The following is a 25,765-nucleotide window of genomic DNA, read 5'->3' as shown; positions in this document are numbered from 1 at the left end:
CTGGTTACTGCCAGCACCATAAACACGCCCACTCCCTGACAACCATGGGGGAAAGAATCTTAAGTAATGATAATGGCAGATATTCAATAATAATAATAATAAATAATATGCCATTTAGCAGACGCTTTTATCCAAAGCGACTTACAGTCATGCGTGCATACATTTTTTTGTGTATGGGTTATTATTATTTCAATCATAACATCCTCTAAAGTAATGCAGAGTAAAATAACATGGTTTTCTTACATGTGCACACTATTGTGTGGTCTCTCCCACATGATGCAAACTTCACTTTTTCAGACTTCAATGCTAAAGGAAAAAAACATGTTTTAACATTACAAAACGTAGTAAAACTTAAGACAAAACATGAGTCAAACATAATCCTAGTACATGATGGACTGACTGACCTTTCACAGTGGTGGGCTTGTTGATGTTGACGTTGATCTTTGACCCCAGTCCTAGCTGACCCCAGGTATTATTTCCAAACATGAACAGCCTGCCATGGCCTACAGGTAGGAGAAGAGGCATTACACTTATATTTCATAAACTGCTAATAAAACTCTTAATTATACTGTTCTTATGCTTTTTTAAATGTATTAATTTTTATTTGAATGCCTAAATACTATAGATGTCTTGAAGTATAATGCATTTTGTTCATTACACTAACTAATTACAGGTCCAATATAGCATCAATAAACTGTTAATAACTATTTATAATAACTTACAGACATTTTATAAACAACAAACTGATAATTTATGGTTTTATACAGTGTCTCCAAGTCACCCAATCACACGGGAGAGAGTTGGCTACAAATTGAGTACCTGTTATGACAGCGGTGTGATCACCCCCACATGAGATTTCTTCTGGATGGTCATTCTTCAGCCAGAATTTACTGGGCACATTATCAGCAAACTTGCTCTTCCCAAAAGTGAAGACTGCTCCTGTTTCTGTTAGGGTAAAAAAAAATAACTTTCAGACAGGAGAGAAACTATGACAGTTCATTGGAGTTTGGGGATATAACAGGTCTAATATAGCCTACAATGTTCGGTTGTACTAAAATGACCCTGATTTCACTAGGCTAACGTTACAGGAGTAGGTAATTCCTAATGCTAAGCGGTTGTCAGCAACCTATTTAAGCTGCTGCAAGTCAGAAATAGCAGCAGGTTAGCGAATGGTCACCACCACACATTACTGGTGCTATACTATCTAAATAACAGCCATATGCTTTTAAAAAAGCGAGTTACAGACACTTGACAGTTTTTTTTTACCAGGTATATCAGCCTCCGTCTGGCGGGTCATCTCTCCCCTGTCTTCGGAACACCTCACCCATGAATGTGACGTTCTTCGGCCGAAATAACCTTCTTCTTCTATGGTATTATGGCAGTCCGCAAACAAGCGTTAGAGATGCATGCCGCCACCTACTGTACGGGTGGTAAACTATGGAAAAAATATCCACTGTAGGAAGGGGGGAAAAACCGATATCTTACAAAGTACAAAAATGGACATAATAAATCAACAACCCACTCCTTCAGTCAAATTCCAATTCAAGTCACATCCCTACACAGGCTCAGGGGCCTGTGAGGGCGGAACATCCTTTGACAGGATTTCTTGCAATGTCTCGGCTATGAACTCACTGTGTCCCAAAAAGTCCCATACAGCCCTTATTCTCTCCACCTCTCTCTCCTTCACCCTAACAGGGCAATCTGGGGACTCGGGTACATGCTCGCCACCACAGATGCAGCATATAACCTCAGCTGGCATACAATATTCTTCCAGTCTGCATACACTTGATACATGCCCAAATATTTTGCATTCATAACACTGGAGGGGCTTGTGCACAAAAGCTCTTACAGGGTATCTCATAAAGCCTAGTTTTACATGAGAAGGGAGCGACTCATCAACAACAATAATATGGACGAAGTGGATTTCCTTACTCCTTCCACCATACATGCGCACCAATAACTTCCTCTACTTCCTCAGGTATATCATCTGTATCCACTTCATGCGTAACCCCAGAAATAACTCCCTTGACTAAAGCCCAGAATCCATACAGATTCCATTCAAAAAAAAAATTGAGGCGCAAAGCATGCTTCTTCTGTTCCACGGACACACCAGAAATCAGAATAAGACCAGCTCTTGTGACTCTCACCGACGCCACCTCACCATGATACTCCTCGTGACTTCAAATGGATCCCCTAGGTAACATTGATCCAAAACTCTCACTCCGACTATAAACAAATCTAGGGATTTCTTAGTTTCCATCACAACTTTACTTATTTTGTTTGCTTTCTTTTTCTCAACAAGCCCACTCGTTCCCACTCGCTGTACTCTCATCTTCAGCCGACCCACCAACAGTTTTGAACAGAACATCCGTTTCCGCCTTCTTCTTCTTCAATGAGGTTTAATGGCGGTTGGCATCCAATAAATGTTGCATTACAGCCACCTACTAGACTGGACTATAACTCCCTTATACTTTGCTTTATTTTTGCTTTCTTTTTTTTATTAATTAACAAATAACCTACCATCTAACACTACACTCACAAAAAAAACTCCACTATTTAGTCCTACTTCAGGCCAACAGCCTGAAAGGATGGGACACCACCACTTAACACACCCTGTAACTCTTCTGACGCCAAGTTTTCTGCGATTTACATTCCTTCCCTGCAGTACAGTTGAAAACCTTTGCTATAAATCCAATCTTACTGAAACATATATCACTTGTTGGCCTATCCCTCTTTACATTTTAGTCATTTAGCAGACACTCTTATCCAGAGTGACTTACAGTTAGTGAGTGCATACATTTTTCATACTGGCCCCCCCGTGGGAATCGAACCCATAACCCTGTCATTGCAAGCGACATGCTCTACCAACTGAGCTACAGGAGGCCCTCTTGTGATGAGGTGTGAATGACGGAATCAGGCGCAGGAGGTAAAACACCGAAATCAAGAGTTTATTCAGTGTACAATAATGTAGTGCATATAGCGACAGAACGAAACTAGCACAAGGGAAAATCAACCTTGGCTGCATACAAGTAAAGAGTAGCTCAACCAAGCTACTCACTCTCACAACGAACAATCACTCACAAAGGACAAGGGGCAGAGGGAACACTTATACACAGACTAATGAGGGAATGAGTACCAGGTGTGTGTGATTGACAAGACAAGACAAGACAAGACAAGACAAGACAAGACAAGACAAGACAAGACAAGACAAGACAAGACAAGACAAGACAAGACAAGACAAATGGAGTGATGATAAATGGAGCAGTAGTGGCAAGTAAGCCGGTGACGACGAACGCCGAAACCTGCCCGAGCAAGGAGGAGGGGCAGCCTTGGCTGAATTCGTGACACCTCTGTACTGGTACAGATCTACTACTCACACCACTCCTCTCAGGATCCCTCCCCCTTGACCCATCTTCCTCTACTTTCTTTACTGCCTCAGTATTTGATAACTTCTGCACTACTCTAACCCTGGAAACCTCCACCTGCCTCTCTCGCAGCAGACATTTCTGATCCCCAGCCCCATGGGCACCCCTACAATTGCGATGAGCCAAGAAAGCGTTATTGTTATTTTATTGTGTTACTTTTATTATTTTTGACTGTAGTTTATTTGGTAAACATTTTCTTAACTCTTTCTTGAACTGCATTGTTGGTTAAGGGCTTGCAAGTAAACATTTCACGGTAAGGTCTAAACTTGTTGTATTCGGCGCATGTGACAAATAAAGTTTGATTTGATTTGGTAGAAGATGGATAGAGATGGATTTTTTACCCTTTGGCAAAGTTTTTTAAAATCGCGTTGTTTAGAAGGAGTGCAAAGGCGAATTGAGTTATTGCACACACGCACATCACAAGGTAGGCGTTCCCTGCGGACGGGCGTGTGAGGGGACTAGACGGCAACCTCTGACTGAAACAGGGTAGGTATTAGTTGCAGGTACACACCACTTGTGTAAGGAATCATTAAAGTATTATTTTTCGTTGGTGTAGCCTATTGACCTAAAATCATCAGTAGTCGAAAAAGAGAAGGTCGGCACTCTTTGAATTGAAGTGAAAAAGGTTTATTAAATTTTACACATAATCAAACATTATAAAACATACCAACAAAACACCCTCCAATTTATGCTACCCTGTGACTATGGAGCGTAGCCCTGATACCAAAAAAAATGGCTGTGACTGCGTTTACCTCCGCCCCGCCCTTCTGGAAATCTCTTCCTCAAAGCTACAGATCCGTTCTGCGCATGTGTTATTTTACGCACACATTTTTTTCTACGTAGCTTCTGTTGCTTACACCACCTCCCTTCACGTTTCTTTCGTCACTCACGCTCACCCTCTCCTGAACAATGATGATGTAGCCTGTCTCTGCCTCATATTTCTGAACAACTGAATAAAAACCTCGCACCGATTTGAACGAACATTCAAGGCCATTATGTATTCCAGTAACCTTCAAGTTCTTCTGTCTGTTGTAACGGATATTGCAGTTGGACAAGCAGGACGCAGTCCCTACACATTGCATTGGAGCAAAAACAATCTGCGTTTAGTGTGATGATGTAGGCTGGTCTTTGTAGTTGCTGCCATATTGTAGCCACTAGCCAGAGTTGCTAAAAAAGAACACTACTCGTTTGACTGCCTGTCTGCCTCCTGCTTAGCCAATGTTTGCAATGATGATTAAAAAATAACATTACATCTCTAATTAGACTGCGTGTCTTTGTCTTATTTGTGTTTGATATGCTGCCTAGATAGCTGCATGTAACTCCCCACTTGAGTTTTGCATTGTGCACAAAATACATGTTGATCATGTATTTTGTGTACATGTAAATACAGTGCCTTCAGAAAGTATTCATACCCCTTGACCTATTCCACATTTTGTTGTGTTACAGCCTGAATTAAAAATTGATTAAATATTTGTATTTTCTCATCCATCTACACACAATACCCCATAATGACAAAGTGGAAACATGTTTTTAGAAATCTTTGCAAAATGTATTGAAACTGAAATACAAGAAATATCTAATTTGCATAAGTATTCACACCTCTGAGGCGATACTTTGTAGAAGCACCTTGGGCAGCGATTACAGCTGTGTGTCTTTCTGGGTAAGTCTCTAAGAGCTTTCCACACCTTGATTGTGCAACATTTGCCCATTATTCTTTACAGAATTCTTCAAGCTCTGTCAAATTTGTTGTTGATCATTGCTAGACAAGCATTTTCAGGTCTTGCCATATATTGTCATGTAGATTTAGGTAAAAACGGTAACTCTGCCATTCAGGAACATTCGCTGTGTTCTTGGTAAGCAACTCCAGTGTAGATTTGGTCTTGTGTTTTGGGCTATTGTCCTGCTGAAAGGTGCATTTATCTCCCAGTGGTGTCTGGTGGAAAGCAGACTGAACCAGGTTTTCCTCTAGGATTTTGCCTGTGCTTGTGCCTGTGCATTTATTTATTTTATCATGAAAAATTCCCCAGTCCTTAATGATTGCAAGCATACCCATAACATAATAATAATATATAATAATATGCCATTTAGCAGACGCTTTTATCCAAAGCGACTTACAGTCATGCGTGCATACATTTTTTTGTGTGTATGGGTGGTCCCGGGGATCGAACCCACTACCTTGGCGTTACATGATGCAGCCACCACTATGCTTGAAAATGTGAAGAGTGGTACTCAGTAATGTGTTGTATTGGATTTGCCCCAGACATAACACTTTGTATTCAGGACAAAAAGTTAATTGCTTTGATACATTTCTTGCAGTATTACTTTAGTGCCTTGTTGCAAACTGGATGCATGTTTTGGAATATGTTTATTCTGTATACACTTCCTTCTTTTCCCTCTGTCAATTAGGTTAGTATTGTGGAGTAACTACAATGTTGTTGATCCGTCTTAATTTTTCTCCTATCACAACCATTAAAATACACTGCTCAAAAAAATAAAGGGAACACTTAAACAACACAATGTAACTCCAAGTCAATCACACTTCTGTGAAATCAAACTGTCCACTTAGGAAGCAACACTGATTGACAATAAATTTCACATGCTGTTGTGCAAATGGAATAGACAACAGGTGGAAATTATAGGCAATTAGCAAGACACCCCCAATAAAGGACTGGTTTTGCAGGTGGTGACCACAGACCACTTCTCAGTTCCTATGCTTCCTGGCTGATGTTTTGGTCACTTTTGAATGCTGCCGGTGCTTTCACTCTAGTGGTAGCATGAGACGGAGTCTACAACCCACACAAGTGGCTCAGGTAGTGCAGCTCATCCAGGATGGCACATCAATGCAAGCTGTGGCAAGAAGGTTTGCTGTGTCTGTCAGCGTGGTGTCCAGAGCATGGAGGCGCTACCAGGAGACAGGCCAGTACATCAGGAGACGTGGAGGAGGCAGTAGGAGGGCAACAACCCAGCAGCAGGACCGCTACCTCCGCCTTTGTGCAAGGAGGAGCAGGAGGAGCACTGCCAGAGCACGTGGAGGCCACACACACTACTGAGCCTCATTTTGACTTGTTTTAAGGACATTACATCAAAGTTGGATCAGCCTGTAGTGTGGTTTTCCACTTTAATTTTGAGGGTGACTCCAAATCCAGACCTCCATGGGTTGATACATTTGATTTCCATTGATAATTTTTGTGTGATTTTGTTGTCAGCACATTCAACTATGTAAAGAAAAAAGTATTTAATAAGATTATTTCATTCATTCAGATCTAGGATGTGTTATTTTAGTGTTCCCTTTATTTTTTTGAGCAGTGTATGTAACTCTCATTTTATCCATCTACCAATAGGTGCCCTTCTTTGCGAGGCATTGGGAAAACCTCCCCGATCTTTGTGGTTGAATCTGTGTTTGAAATTCACTGCTCGACTGAGGGACCGTACAAATAATTGTATGTGTTGGGTACAGAGATGAGGTAGTAATTAAAAAATCATGTTAAACACTATTATTGCACACAGACCTCCATGCAACTTATTATGTGACTTGTTAAACAAGACCATCCTAGAACTTATTTTGGCTTGCCAAAACAAAGGGGCTGAATACTTATTGACTCAAGACATTCCAGCTTTTCATTTTTTATTAATTTATAACAAATTCTAAAAACATAATTCCACTTTGACATTATGGGGTATTGTGTCTAAAAATACTAAATTTAATCCATTCTAAATTCAAGCTGTAACACAACAAAATTTGGAAAAAGGGGTGTGAATATTTTCTAAAGGCATTGTTGGCACACACACGCTAACGCATACATTCTACACACGTACATTGTAATGTTGTAATATTGTTGTATTGTGGTTTATACATTTTGTATTGCAGATATGTAGTGGATATATAATGTGTTGTATGATGTACTGTTTGATTTTTTTTGTGATGTAATTCAAATAATAATATAATATGCAATTCAGCAGAAGCGACTTACAGTCATGCGTGCATACATTTTTTCTGTATGGGTGGTCCCGTTGATCGAACACACTACCTTGGCATTACAAGTGCCGTGCTCTACCAGCTGAGCTACAGAGGACCACATAAACATAAACATTACACAACAAGTTGGAAATTGCAAATTCAACAATGAGTGGTTTGGAAGGAATCAGTGGCTAACTGCAAGCATTGCAAAGCAATCACTAGCCTGCTATTCAGTGGAGTGGGTGTGTGGTCCCAATTCTGGGTTTAAGTGTCTCTTTTCCAAGCTTAAAATGATAAACATTCAACATTGGACATGCTGTCAATCCAGCATGATTTCTGCCGCCCTCAAAACAACTGTTAACTCTGAAGTGGGAAATCTGACTTCAGTTAGTTCAAGACAACTGGGAACTTGGGAAAAAACTAGCTCTGATTGGGAAAATACGTTTTGAACGGTCATCCAACTCGGAATTGTAAATTGGGAACTCGGACCTCTTTCTAGAGCTACGAACTGATGATCACTGCCGTCATCATGATTCGACCTTATTTTTTCAGAGTTCCCAGTTGTCTTGAAAGCACCATAAATCCAGAGAATGCCAGACTTTGGTGACAAAGTTTGATGACAAAATTTACCCATGAAGGACTGCCGCACCATCTTCCTGTTTAAGTGAGCACAGCACAAATAAGGTGAGTCCAAAAATGTATTGTATGCTGCAGCATAAATGATGTAATATGCCAGGGAGATATGTATACTGTAGCTAAGAAAGTAATACTAAGTGTATGTTGTGTAGTAAGCTGTTAGTAGCCCATGTGCCTCACCCTTATAATTTGGTATATTTTATCCTCTTAATTTCGCCTACTGTTCTGACTTGGCACATGTAGCCTATAACCTGTTTTAGAGAAATGTAATCATCGAATATTGTAAGAGCTTTCATTGTCTGCTTATATGCCCCCTTTATTTATCCTAGGGTTCTGACTTGGTGTACAGGGAGAACACTGTAAGAACGGCCCATGTTCTGAATTATGTCGCTGTACATTTCAAAAGTGCTGAACAAATAGTTATATTGACTACGTCCGTCCTAGCTCGCTCATTAATGTCTTAATCGAAATTACGGATTGCCTCTTATCCGCTCGTCCCCTTATGCCATAGTTTGTACATCATTTTAAAAGGCAGTAAATGAGGCTGAATTAACTGTTTTACTGCCAGACAAGGCTCCGCTGATAGCCAGGTGTAGCAGTGGTAAGATGTTGGGACTGCGGTTGGGACAGCTTTATGTAGGCCCAAACAGTTTGTGGGCACCGTTTGTCACCGTTATAGTGCAATTAATGTATTGTTTAGTGTTGTGTTGTGTTGTGTTGTGTAGTGGCTTTGCTGGCATGCAATCCCATTTTGTTTTTTGAGTTTGCCCGACCAAGATTTACATGCTAAAATCGCCAATGTTCCCGTTCACTAACGGTTAATTTACGTTGACAATTATATCAGGAGAGAGCTCGAACGCAGTCCCCTACTACCAGAAATGACGCATTGGAGATTTCCACATTTGGGAAATTCGAAGTGGTCAGCACAGCTGGAGTGCAGTGGCTGAGTCTCGCCCTTTCTGCATCCTTTGACTCTCTATGTCCCCTATCCTCCCGGCCGGCTCGGTCCTCCCCTCCAGCTCCGTGGCTTGATGACTCATTGCGAGCTCACAGAACAGGACTCCAGGCAGCCGAGCGGAAATGGAGGAAAACTAGACTCCCTGTGGACCTGGCATCTTTTCCCTACCTCCTCTCTACATTTTCTTCATCTGTTTCTGCTGCTAAAGCCACTTTCTACCACTCTAAATTCCAAGCATCTGCCTCTAACCCTAGGAAGCTCTTTGCCACCTTCTCCTCCCTGCTGAATCCTCCTCCCCCTCCCCCCTCCTCCCTCTCTGTGGATGACTTCTTCAACCATTTTGAAAAGAAGGTTGACGACATCCGATCCTCGTTTGTTAAGTCAAATGACACTGCTGGTCCTGCTCACACTGCCCTACCCTATGCTTTGACTTCTTTCTCCCCTCTCTCTCCAGATAAAATCTTGCGACTTGTGACGGCCGGCCGCCCAACAACCTGCCCGCTTGACCCTATCCCCTCCTCTCTTCTCCAGACCATCTCCGGTGACCTTCTCCCTTACCTCACCTCGCTCATCAACTCATCCTTGACCGCTGGCTATGTCCCTTCCGTCTTCAAGAGAGCAAGAGTTGCACCCCTTCTCAAAAAACCAACACTTGATCCCTCTGATGTCAACAACTACAGACCAGTATCCCTTCTTTCTTTTCTCTCCAAAACTCTTGAGCGTGCCGTCTTTAGCCAACTCTCTTGCTATCTCTCTCAGAATGACCTTCTTGATCCAAACCAGTCAGGTTTCAAGACTGGTCATTCAACTGAAACTGCTCTTCTCTGTGTCACGGAGGCTCTCCGCACTGCTAAAGCTAACTCTCTCTCCTCTGCTCTTGTCCCTCTAGACCTGTCTGCTGCCTTTGATACTGTGAACCATCAGATCCTCCTCTCCACCCTCTCCGAGCTGGGCATCTCCGGCGCGGCTCACTCTTGGATTGCGTCCTACCTGACCGGTCGCTCCTACCAAGTGGCGTGGCGAGAAGCTGTCTCCGCACCACGTGCTCTCACCACTGGTGTCCCCCAGGGCTCAGTTCTAGGCCCTCTCCTATTCTCGCTAAAGACCAAGTCACTTGGCTCTGTCATATCCTCACATGGCCTCTCCTATCATTGATACGCAGACGACACACAACTAATCTTCTCCTTTCCCCCTTCTGATAACCAGGTGGTGAATCACATCTCTGCATGTCTGGCAGACATATCAGTGTGGATGACGGATCACCACCTCAAGCTGAACCTTGGCAAGACGGAGCTGCTCTTCCTCCCGGGGAAGGACTGCCCGTTCCATGATCTCGCCATCACGGTTGACAACTCCGTTGTGTCCTCCTCCCAGAGTGTGAAGAGCCTTGGCGTGACCCTGGACAACACCCTGTTGTTCTCCACTAACATCAAGGCGGTGACCCGATCCTGTAGGTTCATGCTCTACAACATTCGGAGAGTACGACCCTGCCTTACACAGGAAGCGGCACAGGTCCTAATCCAGGCACTTGTCATCTCCCGTCTGGATTACTGCAACTCGCTGTTGGCTGGGCTCCCTGCCTGTGCCATTAAACCCCTACAACTCATCCAGAATGATGCAGCCCGTCTGGTGTTCAACCTTCCCAAGTTCTCTCACGTCACCCCGCTCCTCCGCACACTCCACTGGCTTCCAGTTGAAGCTCGCATCTGCTACAAGACCATGGTGCTTGCCTACGGAGCTGTGAGGGGAACGGCACCTCCGTACCTTCAGGCTCTGATCAGTCCCTACACCCAAACGAGGGCATTGCGTTCATCCATCTGCGGAAGCACAATTCCCGCTCAGCCCAGTCAAAACTGTTCGCTGCTCTGGCACCCCAATCGTGGAACAAGCTCCCTCACGACGCCAGGACAGCGGAGTCACTCACCACCTTCCGGAGACACTTGAAACCCCACCTCTTTAAGGAATACCTGGGATAGGATAAAGTAATCCTTCTACCCCCACCCCCACCCCACACCAAAAAAAACATTGTAAAGTGGTTATCCCACTGGCTATAAGGTGAATGCACCAATTCGTAAGTCGCTCTGGATAAGAGCGTCTGCTAAATGACGTAAATGTGAACCGACTTCTTGATCAGGGTATCTTCCTTGCCATTTTTGTATAAGATGTGCACGAAGGTGGAGGGGACCTCATTCCAGTGCAAATGTTTTCAGCTGACGGTAAACACTTTGGCTCCTGATAATAACGCATCAAATCGACCAGGGTTTCATGGCGTTTATGAATGCAGTTGCGGACAGAGCAGTGGAAAAGCGATTAATTTTGTTTTACTAGATATTGGCCTTGTATGCATGACGTTTATGTATGCACTCACTACTGGAAGTCGCTCTGGTTAAGAGCGTCTGCTAAATGACAAATGTAAATGTAAATTATAGCAATTTCCGAGAATTTTCCAATCATGCAACACGATAGAAATGACCTATACGTTGACTTTTTAATATCTAAAAAGTCTGTCTGATATCACAAAAGTAGGCGATGTACCAACATGCTGAAATCATGTTCATGCACACAGCCAAACGAATGACACCAACTATTTCTGATATTTAGTAGAATTCCAAGCATTGTTTTCTCGTGCTTGTGTTCTGCGCTCAGGAAAACATGTTGCAATTAGACCATCGACCACAGGGTGGCATACGACCCCAGATATGGAGGAGAGACAGTAGCTCATTACTTCATCCACAATAATACTGAGTAGTAGCACAGATAGAAGAGGGTATATTTAGTCACCAGTATCTTTGGTAGTAAACTAGGCCAGGGGTTCCCAAACGTTTTCACTCAGGCCCCCCCCCTTCCAACATTGGGGAACATCCCGCGCCCCGCCCCCTCTGCGCGTGCGCGCCACGTCTATTTCTATGGGCACAAGCACTGTTTGTGACAAACTGTTCACATTCCTCTTGTTGGTGGAGAGAACATTTAAAAAGGTTTAAAGCTTATTTTCTGCAATTCAATACATTTTGCCATGGGATGGATACTTTTTTGGGGGCATTTTAAAGCAAATTTCCTGCAATTCTAACATTTTTGTCATGGGGTGCAGAGAAAAGTTTTGCTTAGCATTAAGTGTTACACGTATTTATGCATAAGCCATGCACATACTGAAATCACATTCAAAATAGCCTGACTGTTATATGTGGTTGTTTTGACCTACCTTAGCTGAATATAGGCTACTACAACCCATTGTTTTTCAAAAATGTCATACTGAGTAAGTAGACTATCTGAGCTGGCTGTATTTTGTGAATGTAGACTACAGTATGTTACCCAATCTTATGTGTCATTGTTGCAATAAAAAGTTATTTAGGCCGATATTTTTGTGCAATCTAATTGCAAAGAGCCATGCATCCAATTGTGAGTAGATCAGGCGGGGTTTGTTGAAGTTTTTGCAGGTATAATAGCCTAGGCTACAGGCAGAGATAGTCAGTATTTCTGTTACACGTATCAGAGAATCAGATGTGAATTTAGTGCCGGGTCATGCGTACAAAACTCCATTCCTGAATTTGCAAGTCGCCTCTCAAGTTTATTCCTGAGTGCGTTGGACAAGAAACTCGAGTCTCATCGCTGTCTCGGTGTGGTCATTGTTGCAAGCAAGCAGGGTGACGGTGCTTTCACGAAAAGGCACTCAAAGAAACATTACCACAATAACTACATTTGGAAGCAGGCGACTGCATTTACTGTTCTCTCGCTAAAATCGTGTTTTATATTCGTTTGATAATGTCGGTGGGCATTGATACGGGATTCTCAAGTGAGGAGATTCTGAACGTTCGCTTCCCACTCCACCGGGCGTGCAGGGATGGAGATATCGGTGCGTTGTGCTCGCTTCTTCAGTGCACCTCAAACCCTGCGGACTTAGCCGTGGAGGACTCTTTCTACGGCTGGACACCCATACATTGGGCTGCTCATTTCGGAAAGGTAATCGGATATTTATATATTTTTTTACTAAGAAATGAAAAGGCCGAGGCATAGAGTTGCTAACCATCTTTGGCCGATGTTTCCAGCTGCCATTTCAAAAGACAGACTAAATGAGAAATATTTAGGTAGCTAGCTAACGTTAGCTAGCTAGCCCTTGATCATAACTCTCAGTTCCATTACATTACACATAAATCATTGGACGAAGCCGTCTTCCGTAGGGGGGAGTTTTGTTAAGGTCACTCCCTGACGCGGCTCGGTCTGAACATTAACATGCATCGCTTGCAGTACGGTTTTGAAAGCATAAGGACCTTATCATTCATATCAGCCAGAAATAATAATAAAAGGTTAAATTGATATATATCTTGATAGGGTTAGTGTTCCCACACGGCCATATATCCATGTTACAGCGCTCGTTTACCGAAAACAGATGGAAGACAAGACCTGTACTAATTACCTATCTAGCAACTCGAAGTGTAGTTTCTTTGATCTGTGCAAAACTGCTACAGTAAGTGTGTCGTTTTATTTGAAGGATTCTTTCTCACTGATGAAAAATAAGGGCCATATGCTTTGAAAAGCCATATTGCAAGCTTATTGACGTTTCTAAACGTGAAAACTGTTGGGAGAAGGCAGAATGTGTCAAATTGTGTAACATTTTACATTGGGACTGTTGAAAATAAACATACTTTTGTGCTATAATTTGTCACTTCCAGCTCAGCAGAAACGGAATGTGTCATGGCCTGACTGATTGGATTGGCCTCCATCATAAGCTGGTTACAGTGTGGCGGGCTCGATTGTTTATTGGTTGCGTTGGAAAACCAATAACCTGTAACGCGCCAAAAGGCAGTTTATAAGCACACCGGACTCCTTCCCATGTGCAAGTGTATACATAAACATTGTAAACAAGTCAACTGAAGGACGGGGTGAGCTCGAGTCCAGCCTAGCTGATTGTTTGACTAGGAGGAACAATTTCAATCCATGGTTTTAAATCGGCCTCATCACTGACTGGATGTTGATCGATTTCAGAGAGAAGTGAAAGTACGATAGCTAAAAGTACAAGAGCTACACCGTATCAATTGGAACAACCTATTTTAAGCACACACTGAGAACAGCACATTCTCCCCCCTCTATTTCCCTGTCTGTGTCTGGTTAGTGACAGTATGCTAACTCAGCCTCAGGCATATACTAAAATCGAGTCGGCCATTGACTCTCTTCTGTGCTGCTGAGTTAGTATTAGTCACCCTGAGTTACTGTATCCTGATGGGAAGGATGGATGTTTAGATGACACAGCAGGGTTTTACAAATAGCGGAGGCATGGTCTGCCTGACTCAATGACTGACCACAAGGCAGTTTGTGGTTGTGAGAAGCATAGTTGTCTCACTTGTGTTGCTCATAAAAAACGAACATGCACAAACACAATATACACACAATATGGAGCATGGCCAACTTCCAGGTTACACCCTTGTCTTATGGTAAGGAAATCCCCCCCCCCCCCCCCCCATTGCGATGTGCCTTTTTAAGTAAATCAGGTGATACATTAGGTGGAGACTGGAGTGCCACTTAAATCACTGTTCACTCTTGCAGAAATCAACATTTTATGACGTGTCAAATAGTTTGGATAAAGAATTTGTTTATTATTTAGTGGCCTTTGCTCAGTGTTTTATTAAATTGTTTAGGTCTACCCAACCTACACTCTTTATAGAGTTGGTTTCACACCAAGTGAGGTGGTATGTCCCATGTGGCTCAGTTGGTAGAGCATGGCGCTTGCAATGCTAGGGTTGTGGGTTCGATTCCCACGGGGGACCAGTATGAAAATGTATGCACTCACTTCTGTAAGTCGCTCTGGATAAGATAAATTACACAAATGTAAATGTAATATAGTTATTTGGATTGATGCATTATTATATTGCCCTGGTGGCGTTTTAACTGGGTGTGATTTAGGCTTGGGCCATATACCGGGGTATTTGGAAATAGCGGAGGGTTTTTCAATACCGTTAACTATTTCTTAGATGTAATTTTTTTATACATTTGAATATTGTAGCTACTTTTAAAGTAAATACCTGCAGTCAACTTGTGCAATATGTTAGGAGATAAAGAAGATTGCCTTCTTCATTTCATCTGTCACATAATTTTTCATAATGAAGCTTACCGGTAGTACCCATTCACGTGGTGTTTGTTTACAAGCACACAACAATAAGAGACCGGAGCCTTGTGACTCACTGTTGTGCAGCACGAGCCAGGTGCTCTAGTTACAGTATGGAATTCACAACTAAATGTTTGCCAGCTGAGATATCTTATAACTGTTAATGGTCTAAAATGTGCTAAATGCTCTGCAGTTGTGCATTTGGTGTTCTAAATTAATAGCTAGTTAGCTATCTAGATAAGTGGTTAGCTTCTTCCAAAATCAAGCTTTGCTTGCCGGTAACTGCAGAGAATGGCCTCCTGGATCAAGAGCCTTGCTGTCTAATATTTGTTTTGTCCATGCAGCAAACTGTGAGTAGCATTTTTTAGTTACTTGAATGACTTTATGAGCTGGGATGTCTGTTCTGAAAATAGCAATGCCTTGTTATCATTTAGTTAGCATTCTCTATGGGATTTGACATATAGTTGTTAGCATTGCTAACCTTCGGATTACAAAGGCTCAGTGGTGCTTGAAAATAGCGCCCCTTGTGTTCAGTGCCGGTATTACCAAATATCCAAGAATGGCATTTACATTTACATTTTACATTTTAGTCATTTAGCAGACACTCTTATCCAGAGCACAAGGTCAGTAAGAAGGTATGACAATCTGGATACCGCCCCAGCCTAGTATTTGATTACAGAAAATACTGATACTGTAGGCCTTTTTCTTTTGTACTGCTCCACTATACTGTTTAGCTTGAAGGCCTGTGGATTTCCTCAAGGCAGGACAGACATAGCAGGGGGCTTTGACACTGTATTGGTAATAAATAAATAATTTTTTCCCCTTCTGTCTCCTCTCAGTTGGAGTGTGTGATGGGTCTGGTTCAGGTGGGCTGTGGGGTCAATGCGGTGACCACAAGGTTTGCTCAGACACCCACTCACATTGCTGCGTTTGGGGGCCACCCAGAATGCCTGCTGTGGCTGCTGCAAGCTGGCGCCGACATCAACAGACAGGTACAGTGCACATGGATGCATACACTTACCAAAACACACACCCACGCACGCAGCAGGAGAGGGGGGACAGACGTAGTGAAAATGACAGCAGCCAGTGTGTGTGAGAGAGGCTGAGCTCAGACTGATCCTATCAGAGGGATCATCCTGGCTTTGGGCCAACCCATCTGAATTGGTACCTGTTACACATTTAGATTGAGCGTATGTTAAGAGGAAAGAGGCACTGCAAGATATCCATTCTGTTTGGTGGCTATGGTCTTATTACATCTATAAAACCTCCTCAGCCCTGTGTTTGTGAAGAGCCACAGCCAGCCTGCTTTTATCTCCATGCTGTTGGATTAATGACTGACAGAAAACCACCAGTCGTTGTGTATGTGCGCACGTACGCTTCTATACATTTGAAAAGCCAATAGGGTTTTTATTTAGACTTGATGTCATTGGTGTGTGTGTGTGTTCTTCTGTCATGCTATTTTGTTTATGCTCCTGTCTTGTGTGTGCACACACTTCACCGACCATCTGACGCTTTACTGCACCACTCAGAGAAATCTGAATTAGTAGGTCATGATGGCATAACTCCTACCTCTCCTATTGGCATGCTGCAGCATGTCACAGTTATTTATAATAGAACTCTAATATGACTTACATAAAAAAATTCAACACATATTTCAAAAATAGCCATACAGTTTCCCCTCCATTAAACCCATCAACCTCCTTTAACCCCTCCCTTGTATGGATTTAATAAAGCCACCCAGGGATATGGTGCAGGGTGGGTCACCACTACAGCATTTCAAATGGCCTACATTCTCTGTGTGTGAAGAACAGTGGTTATGGAAAGAGGAGGGATTTGTTGGAAAAACACTCTCACAATCTCTCTTTACCACTCTTTCAGCATCTCCCTCACTTTCTCTCTCATGAAGGAATCTATTTTGAAAAATGCTCTCACTCTCTTGCCACAGCCTTCTACCTCCCTTCCTCCCTCCCTCTCTCTCTACCGCCTTCCCTCTCTTCCTCCCTCTCTTTTTCTCTAATGCGTGATACTCTACGGCCGTGTGGCCTGCTGTGCAGCTGGGGTGACGAGTTCACTCTGCTTCTGGAGAACTTCACCCTGGTGTCTGCCAGACCTCACCAGACACTGCTCTAAGGGAAATGAGAGAGGGGAGGGAGGGAGGCTAATCTGCTGCATATTATTGCAGCACAAGAAACCAATGTGAGCTTCAGTTTGTGTAAATACAGTGTGTAACACATTTATTTCCTTCTCTCTCCTTCTCCGTCTCTTTCTCTATAACCTCCCTCTCTCTTTCTCAGGACTATGTGGGTGAGACACCCATCCATAAGGCTGCCCGTGCAGGCAGTCTGGACTGTGTCAACGCTCTCCTGATTCAGGGGGCGAAAGCTGAGTAAGTCGTGCTACTGCACCCCCTGTGTGCTCTGTCTTCCCCTCACTGTAACACCCAACAGCTCCCATACCTACACGTTTACAGGAGGACTCAATCAAAACCTAAACAAGCTGTGCTTTTTTTAGGACGGTTGACACTGTGCTCCATGTTCAAACTGTGGAAATTGGTGTGTATTTTCGGAATGGTTCTCTGGACAGATAATGAAATAGAATGACTGCACAGGGACTACCAGTGGAATAACCTATGTTGTTACCCTGTAACAAGCTATTAACTATGTTCAAACTAGGTTCAGAACTTGATTAACAATGATATGAACTATAGCTGCCTGTACTTAGATTTTGTTACAAGGTAATTACATGAGTTATACCCTTACAGTTAGTAGTTACCCTGAAGTTACGCCTATGAAAAGTAATGTGTTGCTGAGATTTCCTCCTCCGAATCAGTCCTGTTACTGTAACAACCAGATAAGTAGAGCAGAACACCACGTCTTTGGAAGGATGCATGTTTCCAGATAAATGGAGAACAATAATACAATTCCTGATAATTTCATGTTGAATCCCAACATGTTGCTCCACAATCCTTTGCTGTTCTTCTCAGTTTGGGCCATCTGAAGTCGGAACACATCAAGGGATTCTAACTCTATTCCTGGAGAGGTACTGGAGGGTGCAGGCTTTTGTTCCAGACCTGTAATCACACCTGACTCAACTAATCAAATAATCATGGTCTTCTGTTTGGACCATGATTAGCTGAACTGAATGTGTGTGTTCAGGGCTGGAACAAAAGCCTACATACCTAGTAGCTCTTCAGGACCAGGGTTGAAGACCTTAGTCTATAAACTGGTGTGTGAGAATCTCTCTAGTCACAATCTGAACATGGAGCAGTGTCTTTTCAGGGAAAAATATTTTTGATACCTCTAGTTTTTTTGGTGGAGTTCTCCTGCAAATGTGACCCAGGTTGATAAGCTTTACCATCTGGAAATTATTTTGATGTTCTGCTTAAACTGTAGATTATTATTTGTAGAATGAATAGAGCATTACTTTTTATTTGTTCACGTTTGCTTTGGTAAGTGTATTTCTATAGCTGTGGCGCCTGACCAAATGCACATTTCCTCATTACGAACGCGAAGAGGAGAAACGGACGATTCCTGGTAGATTTGAACAAAATGGAGGTAACATTTATTTTTTAAATACTTTTTACTTGCTTGGAGATGACACTGAAAACACATCAAATTATGTTCCAAAACCCCTTAATTTGTTTCTGTCCTCGTTGAACCAAACAATGTGAAAGGATTGGATCGGTTAAACCTTTAGGCAATGTGACAGAAACTCCACATAACAAACTGGTTTCACCTATTCAGTCCTTTTCGGACCATTTGTCATAAATGAAAGAAGACCTAGTTGAGAAGTTGTTAACCATATCAGGATGTAGCCAGCCTGGTCTCCCATCATTACAATGGGCTGGTGCGGTGCATGCAGTTAAATGGAAAGAGAGAACTGGACAGGGAGCGAAGAGAAAGACACACTGACAAAGTAGTATGAATACTGTAGCGTTAATTACCCCCATTTGTTCTTAACAGCAGATTCATTAAAACGCTAAATGCATAATCCAAGAGAAATTCCCAACTTTTCTTAATAGAAATGGAGAATACAATTACATGCTGTGCAGCAGCTCTTATGATCTGAACAAAGGATAGCAGCTGTTGCCATTTGAAAAAGGCTTGTTTGGTGATAACAGACCACACACAGATAGGGAAACTACTCCAGCCATTCAGCGCAGGTGCCCAAAGTTCCAGAAAGCTTATAAGTCGTTTACCTGACATGAACTACAGTCCTGGTCAAAAGTTTTCAGAATGAAACAAATATTAATTTTCACAAAGTCTACTGCCTCAGTTTTTATGATTGCAATTTGCATATACTCCAGAATGTTATGAAGAGTGATCAGATGAATTGCAATTAATTGCAAAGTCCTTCTTTGACATGAAAATGAACATAATCCCCAAAAAACATTTCCACTGCATTTCAGCCCTGCCACAAAAGGACCAGCTGACATCATGTCAGTGATTCTCTCGTTAACACAGGTGAGAGTGTTGACGAGGACAAGACTGGAGATCGCTCTGTCATGCTGATTTGAGTTAGAATAACAGACTGGAAGCTTTAAAAGGAGGGTGGTGCTTGAAATCATTGTTCTTCCTCTGTTAACCATGGTTACCTGCAAGGAAACACGTGCCGTCATCATTGCTTTGCATAAAAAGGGCTTCACAGGCAAGGATATTGCTGCTAGTAAGATTGCACCTAAATCAACCATTTATCGGATCATCAAGAACTTCAAGGAGAGAGGTGCAATTGTTGTGAAGAAGGCTTCAGGGCGCCCAAGAAAGTCCAGCAAGCGGCAGGACAGTCTCCTAAAGTTGATTCAGCTGCGGGATCGGGGCACCACCAGTGCAGAGCTTGCTCAGGAATGGCAGCAGGCAGGTGTGAGTGCATCTGCACGCACAGTGAGGCAAATAATTTTGGAGTATGGCCTGGTGTCAAGAAGAGCAGCGAGGAAGCCACTTCTCTCCAGGAAAAACATCAGGGACCGACTGATATTCTGCAAAAGGTACAGGGATTGGACTGCTGAGGACTGGGGTAAAGTCATTTTCTCTGATGAATCCCCTTTCCGATTGTTTGGGGCATCCGGAAAAAAGCTTGTCCGGAGAAGACAAAGTGAGCGCTACCATCAGTCCTGTGTCATGCCAACAGTAAAGCATCCTGAGACCATTCATGTGTGGGGTTGCTTCTCAGCCAAGGGAGTGGGCTCAATCACAATTTTGCCTAAGAACACATCCATGAATACAGAATGGTACCAACACTTCCTCCGAGAGCAACTTCTCCCAACCATCCAAGAACAGTTTGGTGATGAACAATGCCTTTTCCAGCATGATGGAGCACCTTGCCATAAGGCAAAAGTGATAACTAAGTGGCTCGGGGAACAAAACATGGAAATGTTGGGTCCATGGCCAGGAAACTCCCCAGACCTCAATCCCATTGAGAACTTGTGGTCAATCCTCAAGAGGCGGGTGGACAAACAAAAACCCACACATTCTGACAAACTCCAAGCATTTATTATGCAAGAATGGGCTGCCATCAGTCAGGATGTGGCCCAGAAGTTAATTGACAGCATGCCAGGGCGGATTGCAGAGGTCTTGAAAAATAAGTGTCAACACTGCACATATTGACTCTTTGCATAAACTTAATGTAATTGTAAAAAAAAAGCCTTTGATACTTATGGAATGCTTGTAATTATACTTCAGTATACCATAGTAACATCTGAGAAAAATATCTAAAAACACTGAAGCAGCAAACTGAAGACCAATACTTGTATCATTGTGAAGACCAATACTTGTATCATTCTCAACTTTTGACCACGACTGTACACACCTCACCCTAGACGACGCCTGTGTTTTTAGTTTAGCCATATGTTAGGTTAGCATAACTCTCGAACGAACCATGAAATAATTATCATTAACACCAACCGTTAATAATCCCTTACACCCTCAGTATGTTTTCTGATTCCTCAGACTGTAATAAATAGACGCATCCAGAAACATACAACCTGCCAGTCCTGTTTGTTTTGATTGAGTGCATTTGATATACCTGAGAGGAATTGGAGTATGACGTAACACTTACATACTCCCTCACAACTAGCAGGACTTGAAAGGTCTGTGTTTGACATGATTACAATAGATACAGATGAGGCTCTGCTAGCCATACTGTGGATGTGCTTCTAAAAGCTCTCTCCGTGCCAGCTACTTTATCTCCTTGCAAGTAAATGGGTTCATACTATGAAACAAAAGTGCCCCACCAAACATCAACATAGATACATTTTATAGAGAGGGTAGGCTATATCTGCAGTTTCCCACAGATGACGGATGTAAAATGGACAGTCTCAAGGAGGAGAGATATTATTTTAGAAGGCATGGTATAACACTGATGGGTTTTTTATATAGGCCTACATTTGCTCTGCTGTCAATTATTCTTTAGGGATTCTGTGGGTTAGACGCTGCCTAATCTCAGTTAACCCAGAACTAATGTCTCGCTTAATTGGTCAGATGCTCAATGAAGTTCTGGGTCCATACAGTGCATTCGGAAAGTATTCTGATCCCAAAAAAATTACGTTACAGCCTTATTCTAAAATTGATTCAATAAAAAATGTTCCTCATCAATCTACACACAATACCCCATAATGACAAAGCGAAAACAGTTTTTAGATATTTTAGCAAATTATTTACAAGTAAAAAACAGAAATACCTTATTTGCATAAGTATTCAGACCCTTTGCGATGACTCGAAATTGAGCTCAGGTGCATCCTGTTTCCATTGATCATCCTTGATGTTTCTACAACTTGATTGGAGTCCACCTGTGGGAAATTCAATCGATTGGACATGATTTGGAAAGGTACACACCTGTCTATATAAGGTCCCACAGTTGACAGTGCATGTCAGAGCAAAAACCAAGCCATGAGGTCGAAGGAATTCTCCGTAGAGCTCCGAGACAGGATTGTGTTGAGGCACAGATCTGGGGAAGGGTACCAAAAGATGTCTGCAGCATTGAAGGTCCCTAAGAACACAGTGGCCTCCATCATTCTTAAATGGAAGATGTTTGGAACCACCAAGACTCTTCCTAGAGCTGGCCGCTTGGCCAAACTGAGCAATCGGGGGAGAAGGGCATTGGTCAGGGAGGTGACCAAGAACCTGATGGTCACTTTGACAGAGCTCCAGAGTTCCTCTGTGGAGATAAGAGGACCTTCCAGAAGGACAACCATCTCTGCAGCACACCACCAATCAGGCCTTTTATGGTAGATTGGCCAGACGGAAGCCACTCCTCAGTACAAGGCACAGCCCGCTTGGAGTTTGCCAAAAGACACAAAGGACTCTGACCATGAGAAACAAGATTCTCTGGTCTGATGAAACCAAGATTGAACTCTTTGGCCTGAATGTCAAGCATCACGTCTGGAGGAAACTTGGCACCATCCCTACGGTGAAGCATTGTTGTGGCAGCATCATACTGTGGGGATGTTTTTCAGCAGCAGGGACTGGGAGACTAGTTAGTATCGAGGGAAAGATGAACGGAGCAAAGTACAGAGAGATCCTTGATGAAAACCTGCTCAGGACCTCAGACTGGGTCAAATGTTCACCTTCTAACAGGACAACGACCCTAAGCACACAGCCAAGACAACACAGGAGTGGCTTCGAGAGAAGTCTCTAAATGTCCTTGAGACGCTCCCCATCCAACCTGACAGAGCTTGGGAGTATCTGCAGACAAGAATGGGAGAAACTCCCCAAATACAGGTGTGCCAAGCTTGTAGCGTCATACCCAAGAAGACTTGAGGCTGTAATCGCTGCCAAAGGTGCTTCAACAAAGTACTGAGTAAAGGGTCTGAATACTTATGCAAATGTGATATTTCCGGTGGGGTTTTCCATTAAAAAAAATATACTTGTTTTTGCTTTGTCATTATGGGGTATTGTGTGTAGATTGATGAGGGGGAAAAAACGATTTAATCAATTTTAGAATAAGACTGTAACGTAACAAAATGTGGAAAAAGTCAAGGGGTCTGAATATTTTCAGAATGCACTGTAAGTACTGAAAAGTTAGCGCATATATTTTGTCAAGGCCATCACCATGCCCTGCAAATAGGGCTTTACCAACAGTTTTAGAGTGATCAAGTGCCATCGGGTTTAGGTATACAGAGGTTTTAGAACCATTAACTTCTACAAGAGCAGTATTGAAACCTTAGCGTGGACAAGACACATTGTTGACAGCAGACCGCATAGACTTCCTCAATTAGACAGGGATCTAATTATTTCACAGCCAATTTAAAATTGGTTACTAAATGATAATCGTTGTCTGTTTTTAAATTGATTATAAAGTTTGTCTGTCTCAAGGACAAATTGCACACAAACATGCATATTCCGATTCTCTCAAGGGAATGTTTTTGCCCCCCAAAATTCTTAGCAAGTGTTGGAAGGATTCACCCTGAAGGATAGTTAAACATTGAAGGCAGAAACAGGTGTTTTAGTTACAGTACCTTCTTCATGTCATCTGTGGGACAACCTGTAGCCTATACCTTTTCATCTGTCCGTCAAAACCCCAACGCACACACCTTAAACCAGAAACACCAGTGAGGTTATATGCCATGGGTTTACTATATAACTGTTACTAGAACCTTTCTGATCAGGAAGAAACTACTTTTATTGCCAGGGAGAAACAGAAACCAGCATGACACTGCAGCACTCGAGAATTTGAGTTCTACATCCCTGAGCTAGTGAAATGTAATCTCAGTTTCAGGTGACTATAGGGTACTCTACTCCTTATTTCAGCTGACATACAGTGAGTTATGCCATACTTCATTGAAGTGTATTTTAGTTTCTGGCAGGCGCTATTCCAATGTTTAGGATTCTAAATTCTCATCAAGTAGAGTTGCGACCTAACCAAACATGGTATAAATTATAGTCATACAAACCCAAATTCCAACAAGCATTGTAGAACAGATATAGACAGTATTGTTATAGTATTATTGTTAACCCAGATTAAAAAGGGAAAAAGCCTTGTATCGGGTTAAGGAGTTGGTGGTCCATGGCATTTAAAATCCCTGGTGACATAATTTCAGTGGGGGGAAAAAAATCACATCTAGATTATTTTCATTCTATTCATTCTGATTAAATGTGCATATGGTCGCTAGCCTCTGATCAATTTTGAAAGCTGTTTGTTTTTCCCTAAAGGTCCTATAAATGCTACTGTGCAGCTGTTTGAGTTACTGTTTGATGTCACAATGTTGTTTCCTTTGACAGCTGTAGCTCATGTTGTTTCTGATGTCCCAGTATTCTAGAGTACGAAAGAGAAAGGCAAACTAGACAGGAGGCTCATGGCAATAGATTTTCATTTTTCTTTACTATACGTTCTCAAATTAAAAAACATTGCCCTGTCTAAACAGTGACTTATTAAGAAATTATAGGTGAAAATAAAATGATTCAAAACCTTTAAAAATATTATTGTTAGAATCGTGTCTTTGTTCGTTTTGTCCCCTGCAATCTTCTATTGCCCTATGGTACTTCAGAAGGCCAAAGGGTTTGACCAATAGCAAACAAGTTATAAAATGTAGGCTAATCCATATGAAACCAGCTTTTATTTTCTGTTCTTAAAAGTACCACCTATAAGGGTTGGAAAAACACTTTTGGATAGAGCAATTTTCTCCTGTGCTTAGTGGCTGCTTCCATGTCTGCTCTTAGTACCCAGAGGGAGCTGATAAAACTGCAATGGAAACATATTTGACAGTGATTGATATGTTCCTCCTGTGGTAGAGGCAGCTGTAGTTTGAGTAAATCTAGCCTAATAGTAATGGAAGCACCAGGCATTGAAGCACCAGGCAGTGGTATGAAAATGAAGGCTAAACAAAATGGTTTTATGAAATATAACAACATTCCTAAAGCCCTTTTTTTTTATTGTCAGATGTTTACTTACTGGTATATAAATGGCAATGCTACATAAATGCGTTCAGCTTTAAATAGCCTCTACAAACATAAGGTTGTTACTGGGCCTATAGTTCACCAGCCAGCTCTAATGCTACTGTAAACGTAGCTCTTAGCTGCACGCAGACATTTCCATACAGATTGGTGCCACGTGTGCCAGGTTTCTGCAACTGCTTCCTTTGAATTCTGGAAGTTATGTCTGTGCCAGCCAGATTCATATTTGGGTGAGGGGAGCTTTTAGCTTCAACTGAAATGTTGACATTAAAGAAATATAGTTTCTGTTTGTAAAATGAAACCGCATGGAAACAGACCTACAGTATGAATCATATACCTCAATATTGCACTTTCCCACTGTTACCAACTATAAATTTACCTTTTAAATTGAATCCTGTAGAATAGGGAGAATATTGAACTATTAAATGCACCCAACCATTTTAAACCTGTTATCCTACTATCAAAATACTTTGTCTAAGCTGTTGTCTGGTGTGACTGCCAGACAAACGCGCGCATACACCATTCCTTTGATGCTCCAGTAATGGATGACTCCCGTACCAACCGCCACCATTAGTGAGGCACTCTGTTGTCACTGTGTTAATGGCACAGTTCCATAAGGATTATTCCATTCAGAGAATGTTCCTTTGTCTATACATGAACAGCCCATCCCCTTTCCCTTCACTGTGACATTCACAATCGTTGAGCCAAAAGCATCTCCAGCATGCTACTAGATCCCATAGACTTCCAGTCATTGTGCTAACACTAGTTAGTAATCGTTCCAGAAACTACCTTAACTTCCTTCAA

General features: G+C 42.3%; 1 protein-coding gene across 1 annotated transcript in view; it reads left to right on the top strand.

Annotated features, from left to right (window-relative positions):
• Positions 1 to 12,534: 12,534 nt before the first annotated feature.
• LOC311129651 (ankyrin repeat domain-containing protein 10-like) overlaps positions 12,535 to 25,765 on the top strand; it is a 32,043-nt gene continuing 18,812 nt past the window's right edge. The window contains exons 1-3 of the mRNA XM_084162021.1: positions 12,535 to 12,934; positions 15,914 to 16,066; positions 17,369 to 17,460. Coding sequence (XP_084018147.1) covers positions 12,737 to 12,934; positions 15,914 to 16,066; positions 17,369 to 17,460 — 443 coding nt within the window. The 5' untranslated portion in view covers positions 12,535 to 12,736. The remainder of the gene's footprint in view (positions 12,935 to 15,913; positions 16,067 to 17,368; positions 17,461 to 25,765) is intronic.

Source organism: Coregonus lavaretus (assembly GCF_964263955.1).
Source record: "Coregonus lavaretus genome assembly, chromosome: 5".
Taxonomy (NCBI): domain Eukaryota; kingdom Metazoa; phylum Chordata; class Actinopteri; order Salmoniformes; family Salmonidae; genus Coregonus; species Coregonus lavaretus.
This window is presented reverse-complemented; position numbering and strand designations above follow the sequence as displayed.